Here is a 17,440-nt window from a genome sequence, read left to right as displayed (position 1 = left end):
AATATTTTGTGAAGATACTGATAAGAAAACTATTACTAATACTAATAAAGGTATTTCCCAAAATATAAAATATTAAAGAATAAATTGAAGATTCTAAAATGAAAGGATTTTAAAAATAAAAATAAAAGAATATTAATAAAAATAATTATTTATATTATATTATACTATACTATATTATAGTATATTTATTTACATAATATAATACTAAGCCCAATATATACCAATAATTCCTTATGCATAATCATAAGTATAAAAAAAATTGTAAGCAATTATAGAAAATAAATGTTTTCCACAAAAAGCATGCCTAAATTATTTGCAAATCAAATAACTGTTTCATCATGCAGTGTCTTGACATATCTTTTTTTACTTTGTTTTATAGTAAATGTATAATAATGGCACTTATAAAAACAATTATCGATGATTTGACTTAATATTAAATATTATTATATTATAGAATATTATAACAATTAGCAACAATACACAATATGTGTTATATATTGATTGTTCTAATTATTCACTCTTATTTTATTTATTTACTTATTGAGGTTACTTTTAAAGAAAATTCTGACTTTTGTAAACAAAACATAAAAAATAACTGAATCCATTTTCTTGTGCGAATACAATGGATTAGACCTTTAAGCTACAATGAAATCAGCAGAGCTGGGGTTGCTAGATGGGCCCCTGCACTTTGTTATGATTGGACTTTTTCCTCAAAGAGGGAGGAGCTGAATCCAGATGTCTTAATAAGAACAAACACTTTATATTTTAAGGAACAGTTGAAGATATCAGAGAGGAGTGTGGATGAATCAAAAGGAGGCATAAGGTGAAAAGGAAGAGCTTCAAGACTAAAATCAAGAATGGGCGCTATGAAGTGGCTGGTGTTTTTGGTCTTTCTGAACATATATTCACCGGTAATATGAAGCAATTTTACTAATTAGCTACAAACTTTTCCTGTTACCACTTTACAATATGGCTTTACTTATGGATGGCTAATAAATATGTTATTTATTGATCTCCAAACTCTTTCTAAATCATTAATAACTGTTAATTACACATTAATTAAGGGTGAGAAGGAGACAAAATCTAACGGTTTCTTGTCAAATAGTGAACCAAGTCTGTTCATCTATTTATTCTATCCAGAGTTGTTACACTAGACCTTAAAAACACCACAAGCATTTGTGAACTTAATTTTGTAGCTTTCTCACCTTTAATTAATGCATAATCAACATTTATTAATTGTTTAGCAGAATTGTGTATCTGAGTAAATCTAGTTAGATTTACTCAATTACATTTACTAGAGTAACTTTTTTGAAAAAAATTACTTTAATGAGTATTTTTACTACGCTGTACTTTTTATTTTTGCTTGAATAATTTTATTATGAAGTATGTCTACTTTTACTTGTGTAAAATGTCTGTATTCTTTACCAGCTACCTGAAAAACAAATGTTTTAACCAAAGATTTACCAGACACAGACACACACACCTGCAGATTCTGTTAAAGTTTCACAAGTTTAATATTGATTTGGAAAAATTTCATTTTGTCTGATTTTGTTATTTTTTTGTTACTTATATGAATTATCATCATTTTTGTCCGTAAAATACCAAAATTACAAAAAATATTTGAAGTAAAGCTACTTCCTTGAGTTTTTTCTTACTTGAACTTTTGGGTACTCTACCCTCTGCTGGTGTTTATAGATGAATTAATAACATATCTATAAACTAATTATTATCCATCTATAAGGAGAGCCTTATTATTAAGTGGTACCCTTCTTTTTAACTCAGGCATAAACTATTAATGACATATTTTTTTTCCTCCTATAAATTTGCAGGCAGCAGCACAATCAGGTACTGTTTGTTGTCCTATCAGGATAATAATGGATTTTTTTATCAGACCATTCAAACGCAAAATAATTTGTATTATTTTTCTCATCAGGCATCCAGGTGTCTGTGTTCTCCACCACATCCAAGACCGTGATTCTCAGATGGAGCGCTTATTCCGGAGCCGCTTCATACAAAGTATCTGCTGCCCTGTCGAGCTCACCAAACGATGCCATCGCTTTCGTCATGTTTGGTCCAAATACGGTGATGGGCTCCATCAGTTCCCTGTCTCAAGATGTAGCCTACACCTTTACTGTAGAAGCATTGAGTGCAAACCAGACTGTACTGGGCTCTGGGTCAACCAAAACATCAACAGGTGAGCAAAATTTAGTCAGTTTTCAGCAAAGTGTACAAAAATAATTGTTTAAAAAGTGTGAATGTGACTCAGGGAAAAAAGTATTTGGTAAAAAGCCTAAGGAAGTGACCAGACTAATTTCTCATTATCTACAAAGAGCTGATTTCATAGCAGGTCCTAAATATTCTTAGTTACAATAGCCAATGTTTTACATAAAAAAGATTGTTTTGGGGCATTTCTGCTTGTAAAAAAAATATTTCAACTGACTTATCATCGATGAGCTATTATCTGTTATTGCAAATTCACATTTGCAAATTTTTTTTACTTCCATTTGGGTTTCTACTTCTTCTAAAAACAAGAAGAAGTAGAAACTTGATTTTTGATGACAAGTTAATGTTTTCCAGTGTCTGGAAAATGAGCCGTTTAAAAAATCTAAGTTCACAATCCACTGGCTTTTTGCCGTTACCTAGCAACCGCCGCCGGACGCAGCCCCGTTACCCGGGAGAGCTCATTTTGGAAAGTGCTCAACATGGGCAAATCTCAAAGAAGAATGATTTTTGTAAAACAAAATAAAATTGAATGAACATGTTTCGTATAGCTTGTAAACCTATCCTAAACCTATTCAAGAAAGCTTAATAGGTCACCTTTTATATGCACATTTGATGGAGGAATCATTACATAATCTACCCCAGTTAATAGTCTACAAATGTCATGCTTTTTTGTCTTCTTACGTTAATTTAGTAATAAAAAAACAACACTGTCAGCTCACGCTCTGCGTCTCTGTTTCAGCGCCTGATATGATGGATCCTATCAGGACCGTGAAACCAAAGGACAGCAGAACCTTGATGGCGGACTTTAACCCAAAGACAGGGGCGACCTCTTACGTTATACGAGTTGAGAACACCAATGGCTTCTTCAGAGAGGATTCGGTGTCCTCCTCCCCGGCTGAGATCAAGTATCTCAACCCGTACACCGAGTACCAGCTCAGCATCATGGCTGTGAACGATGCTGGCCGGAGCCAGCCATCGTCTCATGTAGCGGAGAAAACACGTAGGACTTTCTTTACTGTTCTATTGTTATGGTTATTATTAGAAACAAAATACAAATGAAATAGAACAATCTTAGCCTAAGGTTAGTTAAAGAGTTTCAGATGTATCAGGAAAATCCGGAGCTGTTTCCAATCAGTCCAATTTGCCCTGCAGACGTCACTTGAGCTGCCATTTTGTGTCATGTTCTGTTTTACCCAGGAAATGTGTCAGCATCCCTCAGGCACTTCTCGGATATCATCGGCAACTCTATATCTGACCTCATTTATGAAAACACAAACAGATGATCCAATTTTTGCTTCCCATTGCACAGCTTTAGCAACTTATTTGTGTTTCTACCCCAAAGGAAAACATCTGATACTCACAACAAAAGCAAAACAACTTCAATAACAATACGTTTCACAGTTTATTTTTTATTTATGTCAGGAGATTCTCAAAATGTCCAAATTTCAACCTTCTTTCTACTTAATTGAGATGATTTGAAGAATTGCAAGGTGGAAAAGCCATATCAGTAGTTGCTTTTCCATTACAAATGTTGATATTCGGCTAGTGCCAACCCCCCCCCCCCCCCCCCCCAATTTCATAGTTGTGGTGTTTCCATTAAATAACAATCACATATCAATAATTTTGTTCATGCTATTGTCATTAAAAACCATGGAGCGCCATCATCCTCCTACCACTTCCTGCCGTCTTTTTTGTCTTTTCTGCCAGTAGTAAAATCCGGTTGTTTATCACGTAACTTGCCGTTTTGCAAAATACACATATTTTGAAGTAGCCAAAAAATAATCTCATCCTAGTACAAAGATCTTAGCGAAAATTTTGATTTCCATAAAGCAAATTTATTTTCGTAATCGCGCAAATATGTGGTTAATGGAAACACTGCTAGTGACAGCTAAATAAAGTGCTGCCAACTCTGTGCCAACACAGATATTACACTAGCTGCGTTTTCATTTAAAAATATAATTGCGCATTTCGAAAATATATTTGCTTCATGGAAACATAGCAATTTAGAAACAACTCATGTTTTCTGCTAAAACATTTTGGCGCTAGCATTAGGTGGTTTATCGGCCGTATCGAAACTGTTTTATTTGGTGAAGCACCTTTTTCGCGGCACACGTATCACGTGATCAACAACTGGATGTTGCCACGGCCACAACCCACGAAGAAGACGACGACAGGAAGTAGATGGTAGAGGAGGATTATGGCGCAGTGTGTATTTTTTAACGACTTATTGGGTGAATAAACTTATTCATGTGTGATTTTAATTGCGTTTCTTATTTAACGGGATCACCGCAATTGCAAAATTGCTCCTTTTTTTCTTTTTTACATTAGCGGAATATTAACAAAGTTTTGCTAACACTTGTAATGGAAACGCAGCTAATGTCTTTTTAAAGGCATTAATTTCGCCAGATGTTTTTCTTCTTCTCCTCAGTGTTGCCACCTCCTCAGCTCTCCACCTCCTCTCCCAGTAACGACAGCATTGTTGTGACTTGGCCTCCTGTTTCTGCCGCGGTCCGTTACACCGTGTTTATGTACAAGTTCGGCTCAGACACTCAGGAGAAGTACAACACGACCAACACCACGCTGACCGTTACTGGCCTGGATGCCGGATCCCTGTATGTCATCAAGAGTTTAGCTTGGGATCCGGAAGGCCGAGAGGGAGAAGAAAGTTTGTACGTCAACCAAACCACACGTAAGGAAACAGATTCTACACCCTATTTTTATTCTTTATGTCGCCTATTACATTAAATCCGTTTTAAATAGCATTGGGTGCTTTAATTTATAATTTAAATCACATATTTATGTCTGTTAAGATGTAAAAATGTCCTATTTACTTCAAACAACATACTTGTCACAGTAATATTAGATTATGAAATGTTAAGAGCATTTCTTATTTTTCTTTCCGGATACATATTTGAAATTAAATAAATTCTAATGGCGAAAAATAAAAGTAAATTTTAAATATTTGTTTTCTACTGTACATTTTGTTTATAAGTAGAAAAAAACAGGAGGTAAAAAATAATTGAAAATAGCTTTAAACTGCTTACAATGTTTAAAAGCACATCCAAAGAATCAGTATCCTCCAACAAGTGGATCCCAAAGTTATAGTTGGTTTTTGTTTTTATTTTTACAATTTGCATTGTCTTTTTACCAGGACCTCCGACCCCATCCTCTGTCAGTGTGTCGGTTGTGAGGAGTAACAGCCTGGCCGGACTCGCCGTGTCCTGGGAACTCAGCCAAGACGTTTATGGTACCGTTGACTATCATGTGACAAGTGACCAGAACAAGAACCTGAAATGTAACAGCACCTCCAGTTCCTGCACCCTGTTGCCGGTGGGCTGTGGAGAGGTTCACACCGTCTACGTCACGGCCTCAAACAAAGCCGGACCCAGCCATCCATCCAGCCCAGTGGTTCTCATCACCTGTGAGTAGAAACATGAAAACTGAAGATGGTTACAGATAGTTTCAATAAAGGGAAATGTGCAGCTAGCAGAAGTAAATCCTAGCTAAAAGCTAGCATTTATCATCATTATTGTTATTCCAGACACATAGAAGGGTCATAATAAATAGATAAAACAGATACATACAAAAACATAAATAAAAACAAACATGACATTTTTCACTGAGTTAGTAATAAATGATTACTAATACTAGCTGCAGAAGTAGTTAGCTAGCTGCTAGCATTTCCTTATGCTAGCCAGAGGTGGTAGAGACAGAGTAGCCAAAATCATACTCAAGTAAGAGTAAGACTACTTCAACATATTTTTACTGAAGTAAAAATAAAAAGTAGCCATCTAAGAAATTACTCAAGTAAGAGTAACAAAGTATTTAGTAAGTCTTTAATATTTCAAAAATACATAATCAGACAAGTTTAAATATAAAGTTAAGTGAGAAGTTTGGTATTTTAAGGACCAAAATGATAATAATCTATATAAGTAACAAAAATAATAAATAAGGCAAAAGAAAAAGTTTCCAAATCAGTTTCTTTAAATAAAAAAACTTATGAAACTTTAACAAAAACTGCAGGTGTGTGTTTGTGTCTGGTGAAGTTTGGTTAAAACATGTTTTTTTCATTCAGTGGGTAGAAAATGCAGAAATTTTATTCAAGAAAGAGTAGAAATACTTCATACTAAAATTAAGTAAAAGTAAAATGTACAGTGTAGTAAAAATACTCCCAAAAGTAATTGTTTTCAATAAAGGTACCAAAGTAAACTGAAGTAAAGGTAACTTGTCACAACCCAACTCTGATGCATATACTGTAGGTATAGGCATTTAATTTCTACACACACCGGTAGAAATTGTACTAAATATGAACTAAAGTTGGGCGTTTCAGTAGTTTAAATAATGGCTTTTATAGATTTAATGCCCTATAGTACTTGTGTCAAACTCAAGGCCCGGAGGCAAAATCCGGTTCGCCATAGCTTTTCTTTGTGGCCCTCTAGACTGCGGAGTCTGTGCTGAAATACTATTTTATAAATCAAATCAAAGCAGTTATCATCTGTGTTCTGGTAAATTACTTCAATTAGTTCCTTCAATCTGTCTGATTCTGCAATCACAGAAATTCATAGAAAATCAATAAGTCCCCGCATTTTTTCATCCTAATGCATAATTGTGTTTATTACAAATTTTCTCCAAAAATGGTAAAATTGTATTTAAGTGATGCTAAGTCCCACCAGCAGGTGGCAGCATTTTTTACTTCTCAAGTTATAATCTGTGATCCATGTGAAGAGTTACAAAAAATGTCACATTTTACACTTCCTACTTACATTTTTCCATAAAAGCCCATAATTAAAAAAAAGAACAAAATTTCAAAATTACAATCATATTTAATACAAAAATGTAATTAATTTTATAATAAGTTCAGTTTTATTTGTCATTCCTAATTGTATGCAGCTTGGAATTTTACGTCCAAATTTGAATTTAACTCTGATTGTATGGAATATGTGCTCAATTTTTGTGTGTCTGTTTTAAACAAAACCATCAGTTTTTATTTTTATTTTGAGAAACAAACTGAAAAAAAAATGTCATATTTTTTGCAAACAGTCCCATGTCCTCCAGAGTCTCTGACTCTTGTGGAGTCGTCAGTAGGAAACTGCACGCTGACGTGGAACACGGTACCTTACGCAGACGGCTATCAGGCCTTTGTCAAAAAAGGTGATGGCGGTGAGGCAACCTGCAACTCCACCAGCAACAACTGCACATATCAGTGCCAGTGTGGCTACACCTACCTGATGTCTGTGTTGGCGTACAACCTGGCTGGCAGCGGTCCCGAGGGGACGATTCTCAACTACACTACAGGTGAGTAGCAGCACCAGAAGTTACACAATCAAACAATAACAGAAATTAGGTTAGCAATTAGCATTTAGCTTGTTTAGGCTGTCATAAATGCAGGTTCATTTTTAAAGGTAATGTTTTCAAGATGTTATTCATCCATTTCTAAATGTCACCGTTTCAAACTAAATATTCAAAATATTTAAATAGCAAACAAAATTTTGTTAACTAGTTAAATATTTAGTTTGTAACAAAAGTAGTATGAAGCTAACTATTTTGTTTGGAGCTAAATATTTAATAAGCAAGCAAAATATTTAGTTTAAAGTTAAATATTTAGCTTAGAGATAGCTTACATATTTAGTTTTAAGCTAAATATTTGGCTTGCTAATTAAATTTAGTTAGCTGTTTAGTTTACAAACTAAATATTTCATCTGGAGCTAAATATTCGGCTTGTTATCTAAATATTTAGTTTGGAACTAATATTTTGGTTTCTAATTACATTTAGTTAGCCAACTTAATATTTGCTTTCTAAACTAAAAATTTAGCTTGCTAATAAAATATTTAATTTGAAATAGTTAACTTTCAAATGAATTAATAAAATGGTAAAAGTATAACTTTGATAGATGAACCCACATTATAATCGGCTGATATTGCTGTTAGTTTTTGACATCATGCGTCTAAATGACATCATAAGTTCATGTTTAGAATCGTTAATTTTTGTGTTTCAGTCCCCTGCTGTCCAGAAAGTGTCTCTGTCTCTGCGGTTAGCGCCGACACGCTGGAGATCACCTGGACCGCGTCGCGAGGAGCAGAGCTGTACCAGACCAGGGCGGCTGACAACTCGGAGGTCGTCCTCTGTAACGACACGGCTCCGGTGTGCGCCCTCTCCGACCTCAGCTGCGACAGCTCCTACACCGTATCGATAACCCCTTGCAGTGAAATCAGTGGGTGCAACCATGCCTGCAAATCCCACACCAAAGCAACAGGTAAGGTTTTACCTGTTGCTTTTCATGATAAAGTTTTGCTCGTCTTACTTTTGCTTTCAGTTTACAGCCAAATGCTTATCTGACTATTTATTTTATTTCCTTAAAAATCCTTATTGTATTGATGCTATTTGGAGACCTGTAGAAATTATTTTTCAGACTCTAGAAAATGTGTCAAACCCATGGCACGAAGGCCAAAACGGCTCACCATATGTTCTCATGTGGCCATCAATATTACAGTTGTGTGCTTAGATATTATTTAATCAGTCACAGTAAAGCAGTTTTTATCACTGCCAAATTACATCAATCAGTCCCTCCAGTTTTTCACAGTTAGTTAGCTAGCTGAATATTTAGTTTGATGCTAAATATTTAGCCTCTTAACTTAAATATTTATTGGGTTAAGTATTTACATGAGCCTGATTAAGATAAATGTTTTGCTAACTAAATATTAAACCTGGCACTGAATATTTATATTAGCCTACTTAAATTAAAAATTTAACAAAATATTTAGTATTGAGCTAAATATTTGACTTGCTGAATATTTACCAAGCTAAATATTTATGTATTCATATTTAGCCGGTAAATATAAATAAATTAAATTAAATACTTATGCTAACTAAATATTTAGTATTGAGCTAAATATTTGGCTTGCTAAATAAATGTTTAGTTTGAAGTTTTGTATTTAGCTTAAAGCTAAACATATAGCCTGCTAACTTATAGCTAAATATTTAGCAAGCTAACTTAAATATTTTTGCTATCTTAATATTTGCCACGATCACGAAAATTCACACAAAGTTAACAAATCTCTGCAATTTTCCTCTAATGTGGTCAAAAACATTGGGTTAATCATGCTAACTCCAACCTGCAGATGGCAGTGTTTCTTAATTTTTGTGCCTCAGTCTTACTTGATATGTGGTGAGTAGCAAAAAGTCACATTTACCTTCATACATAAGAGCAAATGTTGGAAAATTACTTGAAAATCTTTCTAAATTAGCACCAGGAAATCTGTTATTTTGATTGCAAATAATCACAAAAACCGTTTTGAAATCCTGACTGTAGTGGTCAATATGAAAAATGTTCAGTATTATTTAATTTTAAGAACTTACAGAATGGAGACACAGCTACTGATTAATATTTTAAAAGTTAGTTTTTTATCACTATAATCTGGCACAAGAGCAATATAGAAATAAAAAAAAAATGTTTTTTGTTTCTTTTTCTTTGTGTGTTTTTCTGTTTTCTTTCTTCCCCTCCAGCTCCCTGCATGCCTACAGACCTGGTTCTGGATCCAAAGAACTCCTCCGTTGTCAGTGTCAGCTGGAAACCAAACAACAGGGCTGCGAATTACACCGTGAGCGCAGAGAGTCACGGTGAATACGGGAAAAATGGCGGACAAACCTGCACCACCAGCGGAAATAGCTGCGACATCACCGAACTTCCCTGCGGCTCGAGCTTCGAGTTTAGCGTCATGGCAACCGGCGGCGCCGGGCGCAGCTTACCCAGCTTCTCCACCTTCCTGGAAACAGGTGAGAAGATGAGAAAAAGGCCTGGGAAAGCTGCTTTTGTTGGTGATTTAACCATTTTGTGTGAATCCAGCGTTTCAAAAGATGCTCACCAGGTTCTGTTTTGAAAGTTTTGAAAACCACCATCTGGTTTTGTAGTTGTATTTTTATCAAATTTAATACTAAATATCTTTATACATAATATTACCAAGAAAGGGTCCTTCATTGTCACTAGAAGGAAAATTAAAAAAATTCCATAATTTCTGAATATTTGAAACATCTAACCAGCAAGGCATTAATAATTTTGGATTTTTCATTATATTTTTGTTTTATTTCATTTTGACTTTCTGTTTGTCTAATTCAGTTAGTTTTATTTAGTTTATAGAGTGTGTTTGCTAGTTTTAGTTAAATATTGTTTAGTTTTAGTTTGTTTTTTATTAGTTATAGTAAACTAAGACAAAACTAAATTACAAATATATTTAAGCAAAAAATAGGAGCTTTTTTTAGGTAAATAATTTCTTAATATTTATGAAAAAGTAATATTTCCACTGGCAGATAACTTCACTTGAAACAAAACATTTTTTCCATAATATTAGTGAAATAATCTGCCAGTGGAACTATTATGTTTTCATCAATATTAAGGACTTATTTACTTAAAATAAGCTCCTGTGTGTTCCTTAAGTTACTTGTAAGTTAGTTTTGTCTTATTTAAAGTGAACTAAGTTATTTGCACTAAAAACTAGACCAGAAATACTTGGTAAGATTTTGTGTTTTTGCAGTGTATAAACACCTGACGTTTGATTAAAGAATCAAAAGAAATTAAGTTTTTTTAATGTAATGCAACTTTTATTTCCAAGTTAAACCACTTTCAAATGTTTTAGTGTCAGTAAATCTGGTGATTATAACAATATTAAGGAATTATTTACTTAAAATAAGCTTCTGTATTTTGCTGAAAAGTTACTTGTCAGATAATTTTGTCTTATTTCAAGTTTATTAAGATATTTGTACTATAAACTAGATAAAAATACTTGGTATTATTTTGCAGTGTTTAGCAAAATATTTACATCATAAAATCACAAAAATAAAAATAAATAAAAACATCATACTGTCATCAATTGAGAAACCTGTAACAAACATTACATTTTGTCAAGTAGCATCATCAAAATCATCAGTACAATAATAATAATTTTAAGTTTTGAAATAAAGAAAGAGAATGAAACTTTTGAAAAAATCTCACATATTTTCCAAACTAATAAGAAAAATATGTTACTTGTACTTTTTGGTCATTTTATGCAATTAGCTCCATAAAAAATTTGAAAAACTGTAAAAACATGGTTTTTTTTCTAAATAATTGAATATATTTGTTGCTTCTCCTGCAGACCCCTGCTGCCCGGTGAACCTGACTGTGGATCAGGTGACTCAGGCCATGTCCAACGTGTCGTGGTCTCACGCCAAGGCGGCGCAGTCTTTCATCACGTCCTTGACGTCGCTGCACGGCCACGCCCGCTGCCACACCCAGGACTCCCATTGCCTCATGGGATGCATCACCTGCGGAACGAACTACACCGTTACCGTGGAGACGTTCAGCATCACAGGACGGGCGACCAACTGCACCTATCAGGGCTTCTCCTCCAGTAGGTCGCCGTTTCCATGACGACAGGTTGACTGGCAACACAGAAAGTCTTCAGATCCAAACAGAAATTTATTATTCACCACAAAAAAAATCTATAATTGTAACTTTGCTACATTATTTACACACAAAAAACTCGTAATTTTGGTTTTAAAAATTGAGAATGTGCAGCTTAAAGTGTTATTTTATAATATATTGAACTATTTTTGGATTAATTGATGTCAGACTCTTGGTTTTAATCAAACTAAATGTAGGAAACATTAGTCATTATTTTGAAAAATCTGTGTAAATGTAAAAACAGGCATGAAACCTGACATAAGATTCTGATTTGACTTTTGCTCATAATTATTTGGTTATGGTAATTTCTTTTGTTTGGTTTTTGAACAGATATTTCCTCTGGTTTTGGATGCTGTGCAGCTGGAAAGATTGTTTCTCCAAAGTTTTACTTTTAGACTCGGATCAGAATCTAAAATACTTTATTCTACACTGAAAGTAGAGAATATTTAAACCAGTTTGACATTCTTGATATCTTCACTTCATTTGGAAAACTTAAAAGTATTTCTGATTTAGACTCGATTAGCTCAGTAATGACCACCACAATTTATAGACCGATCAAAGCTGTTCTGAATTATTGTACACTGATTTGAGTTGGTAAAGTACCCAAAAATTGTACTTAAAGAAGAGTAGAACAACTTTGACATATTTTTACTCAAGCAAAAGTAAAAAGTAGCCATTTAAGAAATCATTCAAGTAAGAGTAAAAAAGTATTTAGTAAAATGTCTACACAAGTACTGAGTAACTGATCAAATTATCAATCATTTAATATTTAAAAGTTTCCTCATCAGACGGAAAAAAATATAAAGTTATGTGGAAATTTTGGTATTTTAAGGACGAAAGTGACAATAATTCATATAAGTAACAAAAAATAACAGAATCAAACAAAATAAATTTTTTCCAAATCAGTTTCTTTAAATAAAAAAGTTATAAAACTTTAATATAAACTGCAGGTGTGTCTGTGTCTGGTACATTTTTGGTTAAAACATTTTTGTTTTTCATTCAGTGGGTAGAAAATCCAGAAATTTTACTCAAGAGTAGAAATACTTGATAATAAAATTAGTAAAAAGTAGTGTAGTAAAACATTGACTACATTAGTAGTCAAATGTAGCTACTACTCTGCGGGCACTGCACCGTTACCTAGCAACCCCAGCCCTGTTACCTAGCAACCAGACAGAGCTTATTCGGGAAGGAGCTCAAAATAGGCAGAACTAAACAGAATGATTTTGTCTAAAAATGTAATGAACATGTTTTGTACGGAACATGAACCTGTCCTGTTCGAGGAAGCTGAATATTTAACAAAATAAATTATATTTGTCTCTTTCAGGCCCCTGCTGCCCATCAGGCATCAAGCTCTACATGTTGGCCAGTAACTCTCTGCGGGTTTACTGGCGCAGCACAGCTAGCAGCCGCAGGACCACGGTGGAGATGCTGGGCACCAGCAGCAACTACACCTGCACCGCCTCACCTGGGGAGAACAGCTGCAACATGGAAAACATCCAGTGTGGAGACGTTTATCGGCTAGTCGTAGCGCCGCTCACAGCAGAGGGCAGCAAAATCCCATTCTGCCCCTACAGACTCTACTCAGGTACAACCGACCGCATAAAACTTCACTACTGTTATTTATGTAGTTAAGTATTTAGTTTGAATGAGGCACAAAAGGGTGAATATTTCTGTTTCTGTCTTTGTAGTCACTTGTTTGGGAAGCAACATCGGCACAGGTGAGCGTGTTTCCCGTTAAAACATTTAAATCACTTTCTGAAAAATATAAGAAATAACTGTATTATGTCTATAATCACTTCCATTTCTTTACCTCCAGTGATTTACAGAGGAAAAAGAAGCGTCGACTGATTAACTCTATGGTAAGCTTCGGTTTCTGTTTAAGAACAGTTAGCATAACTTCACGCTATCTTAAAACTGAATTCAATTAAAATCCAATAAATGATCAAGTCATAAATAATTTAAATATTTTCCATCCATACAAATGATGACAAAAATAATCATCTAAAGTTCTGGTCAATCAGGAGTATAAAGTAGACTTTGGACTATTTCTAAAGTCCAAAGTGTGGTTTGGGGGCCATTTGTGGCCCACATACTGATTTTGTGCAGGCCACGACTTCAATTCAAGTTAGTGAAATTTACCCCCTTCATATTTGTATTTTGACTATTTATTTTTATTTTAACCAGAAAAAAAATATTACAAGGCTAATTAAAATATAAAAAATGTTGGCTACAGCACAAAATATTCAGTACTTATTTTATATTTTTTTGTGAGGAAAAATGTATCCAGCAGGGTTTGATGCACCCAGATGTGCTTTTCATAAATTTATTAAACTTGGCTATTTATTTTTAAAATAACAGCAACCTAATTATTGTTTTTTATTCCTCAGAACTGACCAAAAATGTTTTACTTTCTAGTTGAGACCTTTAAAAACACCTACTTTATTGAACATAGCATAATAAAAGTTATATACAAAGAAAATAAATGTAAAACTAAAGCAAGCTAAAGAACAGTAACAGAGTATATTTACACATTCAAAAGAGGATGTACAAGTATAAACTTATTTTTATACATCCATCCATCCATCCATCCATCCATTTTCTGTTCACCCTTGTCCCTAATGGGGTCGGGAGGGTTGCTGGTGCCCATCTCCAGCTACGTTCCAGGCGGGAGGCGGGGTACACCCTGGACAGGTCGCCAGTCTGTCGCAGGGCTATTTTTATACATATCAATTTTAATAGGGAAAACTTTCAAAACCTTTTTAACATTTTGAATCTACAATAATTTACATCTATTTCTAAAGACAAAAAATACAATTTCTCATTTAAGTAAAGTCAGTAATTAAATTAGAAAAAAAATCTGTATTTTGTTTCTTTTCCCATATTTTTTATTATTTTTTTTGTCATTTTTACTTGAAAGTTTGGACAACCCGGAAATAAACTCGAGCTAAGCTGCTGCTTCGTGTCTTCTCGCCAGCAGGTGGCGCCAAACGCGCTTGACTTCTATTTGCAGATTTCATGAAGACTTCAAACTTGTACAAAGATTTAGTGAGAAATAGACATTAAGTTTAATTCGAAGGATGTAATTATCAGATTTGAGTGATTTAGAAATTTTATAAAAATGTATTTATTTAGGATTTAAAGGATGACTACTGGTGCCAGATTCAGATTTAATAGTCAGTTTTCTGACTAAAATTATTACTTATGAAAATACAATTTGTAGAAAATGTGAATATTACATAAAACATTTTTTTTTTTAAATCTTCAAACTTGGATTCTGTGGCTCTCCACTTTGGGAATTTCATATCCTAGTGACATAAAATAAAAATAAAAAGATTTTATATCCTTTTCCTCTTTTTGTCTTATGTAATAATCTACTTTTCTGAGAAACTGGCTGTTGGATTTTCACTAACTGTATATACTATAATTGTCAAAATTAAAAGAAAGTGTTTTTTTTAAATATGTAGTTATTTCTTAATAAAGCAATAAATATGTTGAAGATTAAGCAAAATTTGTTTCCTGACAAAAATTCAAATGCTATTTTGCTAGTAAACTGGGAAATTAGTGGTGTAAGATTTAAAGTAAAATATAGTTAAGTAAATTTGAAAAATATACATATATCATGTGTTTTATTTTGGATCCTGATGGCACATTTGAGCCTCCTTAATTCTGAAGATTTAGTTTATTTCATACTTTTAAATGACATGGACTACTTTTTGGCTAGAAATAAAGAAAATATGTATTATTTTCTCTGCAAAATATTACCTACAATTTTAACATTTTCTTCACTTTTGAGCAACTTTTATTTTGTTTATTTCTCAGCAGACTCGAGTCACTGGTGGAGTTCAACACACCTTTCTCCTGGATGATCTCTTCTTCTTCTCTTTGACCAGACATGATGTTTTTATCATGATTCAGCAGCAAATAATTACTCATGTTTGAGTTGTTTACAATATAACATAGAAACATAATGGCCAAGTAAAACAACTAGCAAAAATCAAACCGAAATAAATCAAATATTTTCAATAATAAATGTTTTAATTTTTTTCTTAATGTCATTTTTTAGTTGCCTCAGCCCAAGCAGAAAGCCTCCTTGCATTGAAGCAGCAGATACAGATTTTTGCATCTTTAAATGAAAACATCCAGTTATAAACATCAATTTTCAGTGCGCTGTTTCATACTGTTAGGATGAATTCATGTGTTTTAAATGTGAAAAACGGAAACATGTTTCAGTTATTAAACATATCATCAGCATCGATTATGTCTCCTGTTGTCTGTTTTGTAATTTAAATATACACTTTCTATTAAAATTGTAGAATTAAACAAAAATAAAACATACATACACTGCAAACACACAGAATCTTAAGTAATTTCTGTTTAGTTTTTAGAGTAAATATCTTAGTTCACTTGAAATAAGACAAAACTCACTTATAAGTAAGACATATAGGAGCTTGTTTTAAGTCAATTATTTCTTAATATTGAAGAAACATGACTAATTTCACTGGCAGATTATTTTTCTTATAAAAAGACATTTTCCATGTTAAAAGTAAAATAATCTCCCAATATTATTATTAGTACTTTTTATTAAAATCAATGTTAAGGAATTATTGACTTAAACAAGCTCCTATATGCTGCTGAAAAGTTACTGATTAGTGAGTTTTGTCTCATTCTAGGTGAAATAAGATATTTACACTAAAAGCTAAACCAAAATACTTGGTAATATTTTCTGTTTTTGCAGTATAGTAAAGCAAAAAGGCATCTATAACCAGATTAACACAACGCTTTTGGGGGAAAAAAAGTTACATAATCATCCTAGAACTCTTTTTACAATGTTTTGTAAATATTGAGAGTTTTTTAACACACACCCAGATAGCAGGATCACTTTGAGCTGCCATGACCTTTCATTCACAGCCCAAGTTTCAGTTGGCTAACGTCCCGAAAGCCTGAAAAGAATGCCCTCATATCATCCACAATGGTTGGTTTAATAAAAGATACGGAGACTCTGTAGAAAACAGATAATAAAAGCACATGAAAAATAACTCAACCGAAGAAATTATAACTCTTGGACACCGACGGACCTTTGAGGTGTCGAGCGTTTTATGAAGGGAAGCCAGGAGGATTTATGGACGTCACATATCACAACAGTCCATTTTTCATAATAAATCCACGCCCAGATTAAGATCAAATTTATCGTCCCCAAGGGGCAATTTGGTTTGCCTGCAAAGAGAAGTAAAAAAAAAAAGACTTAGGTTACAACCATAGTCTCAATTTAGGTCTATCAAGTTAAATTATTAATGAGACTGATAATAACCAGAATAAATATACACTTTTATTGCCATATATCTGTAAAATGGTGTCAGGAATCTGTCATTTGGTTTAAGTTTTCTCAAGTTTTAGCTTGTTTTGTAGAGTTGGGAGACGCTTTAAAATGCCGTTGAGCCTGTGTTTATTTTTCAAAGTGAAGGAATCAAACCAACAACCAGAGGTGGGAAGAGTACCCAAAAATTTTTATTCAAGTAAGAGTAGCATTACGTCAACATACTTTTACTCAAAAAAAGTAAAAGGTAGCCGTCCACGAAATTACTCAGGAAAGAGTAAATGTTTATTTGATAAAAATGCTACTCAAAACCTAATGTATTATGCATTAAGTAAAAGAATACATAATACAAAAATGATGTAAAAATAGTCAAGAAGGCATAAATTATAGTTTATTTCATCTAAAATTGTTTAAAAATAAAGTATACTTAGATTGTGAACAATCTGATGAAAAAACAAGTATAAAT

The 17,440-nt window shown here is 33.4% G+C and overlaps 1 protein-coding gene across 3 annotated transcripts; it reads left to right on the top strand.

Annotated features, from left to right (window-relative positions):
* Positions 1–768: 768 nt before the first annotated feature.
* LOC114150545 (fibronectin type III domain-containing protein 7-like) lies at positions 769–15,915 on the top strand. Of its 3 annotated transcripts, none has more exons than XM_028027013.1 (14): positions 769–911; positions 1,830–1,845; positions 1,934–2,194; positions 2,963–3,223; positions 4,652–4,912; positions 5,375–5,644; positions 7,264–7,518; positions 8,220–8,477; positions 9,728–9,997; positions 11,353–11,607; positions 12,985–13,245; positions 13,349–13,378; positions 13,477–13,519; positions 15,724–15,915. In XM_028027013.1, exons 1-13 carry the CDS (start codon positions 858–860, stop codon positions 13,506–13,508), a joined length of 2,484 nt encoding a protein of 827 aa, XP_027882814.1. In that variant the 5' UTR covers positions 769–857; the 3' UTR covers positions 13,509–13,519; positions 15,724–15,915. The 3 variants fall into 3 exon arrangements, with proteins under 3 accessions (XP_027882814.1, XP_027882812.1, XP_027882813.1); XM_028027011.1 differs by having other exon boundaries at positions 15,483–15,915; XM_028027012.1 differs by having other exon boundaries at positions 15,480–15,915.
* The last annotated feature ends 1,525 nt before the right edge of the window (positions 15,916–17,440 follow it).

This window comes from Xiphophorus couchianus, chromosome 9, assembly GCF_001444195.1.
Source record: "Xiphophorus couchianus chromosome 9, X_couchianus-1.0, whole genome shotgun sequence".
Classification (NCBI taxonomy): Eukaryota; Metazoa; Chordata; class Actinopteri; order Cyprinodontiformes; family Poeciliidae; genus Xiphophorus; species Xiphophorus couchianus.
This window is presented reverse-complemented; position numbering and strand designations above follow the sequence as displayed.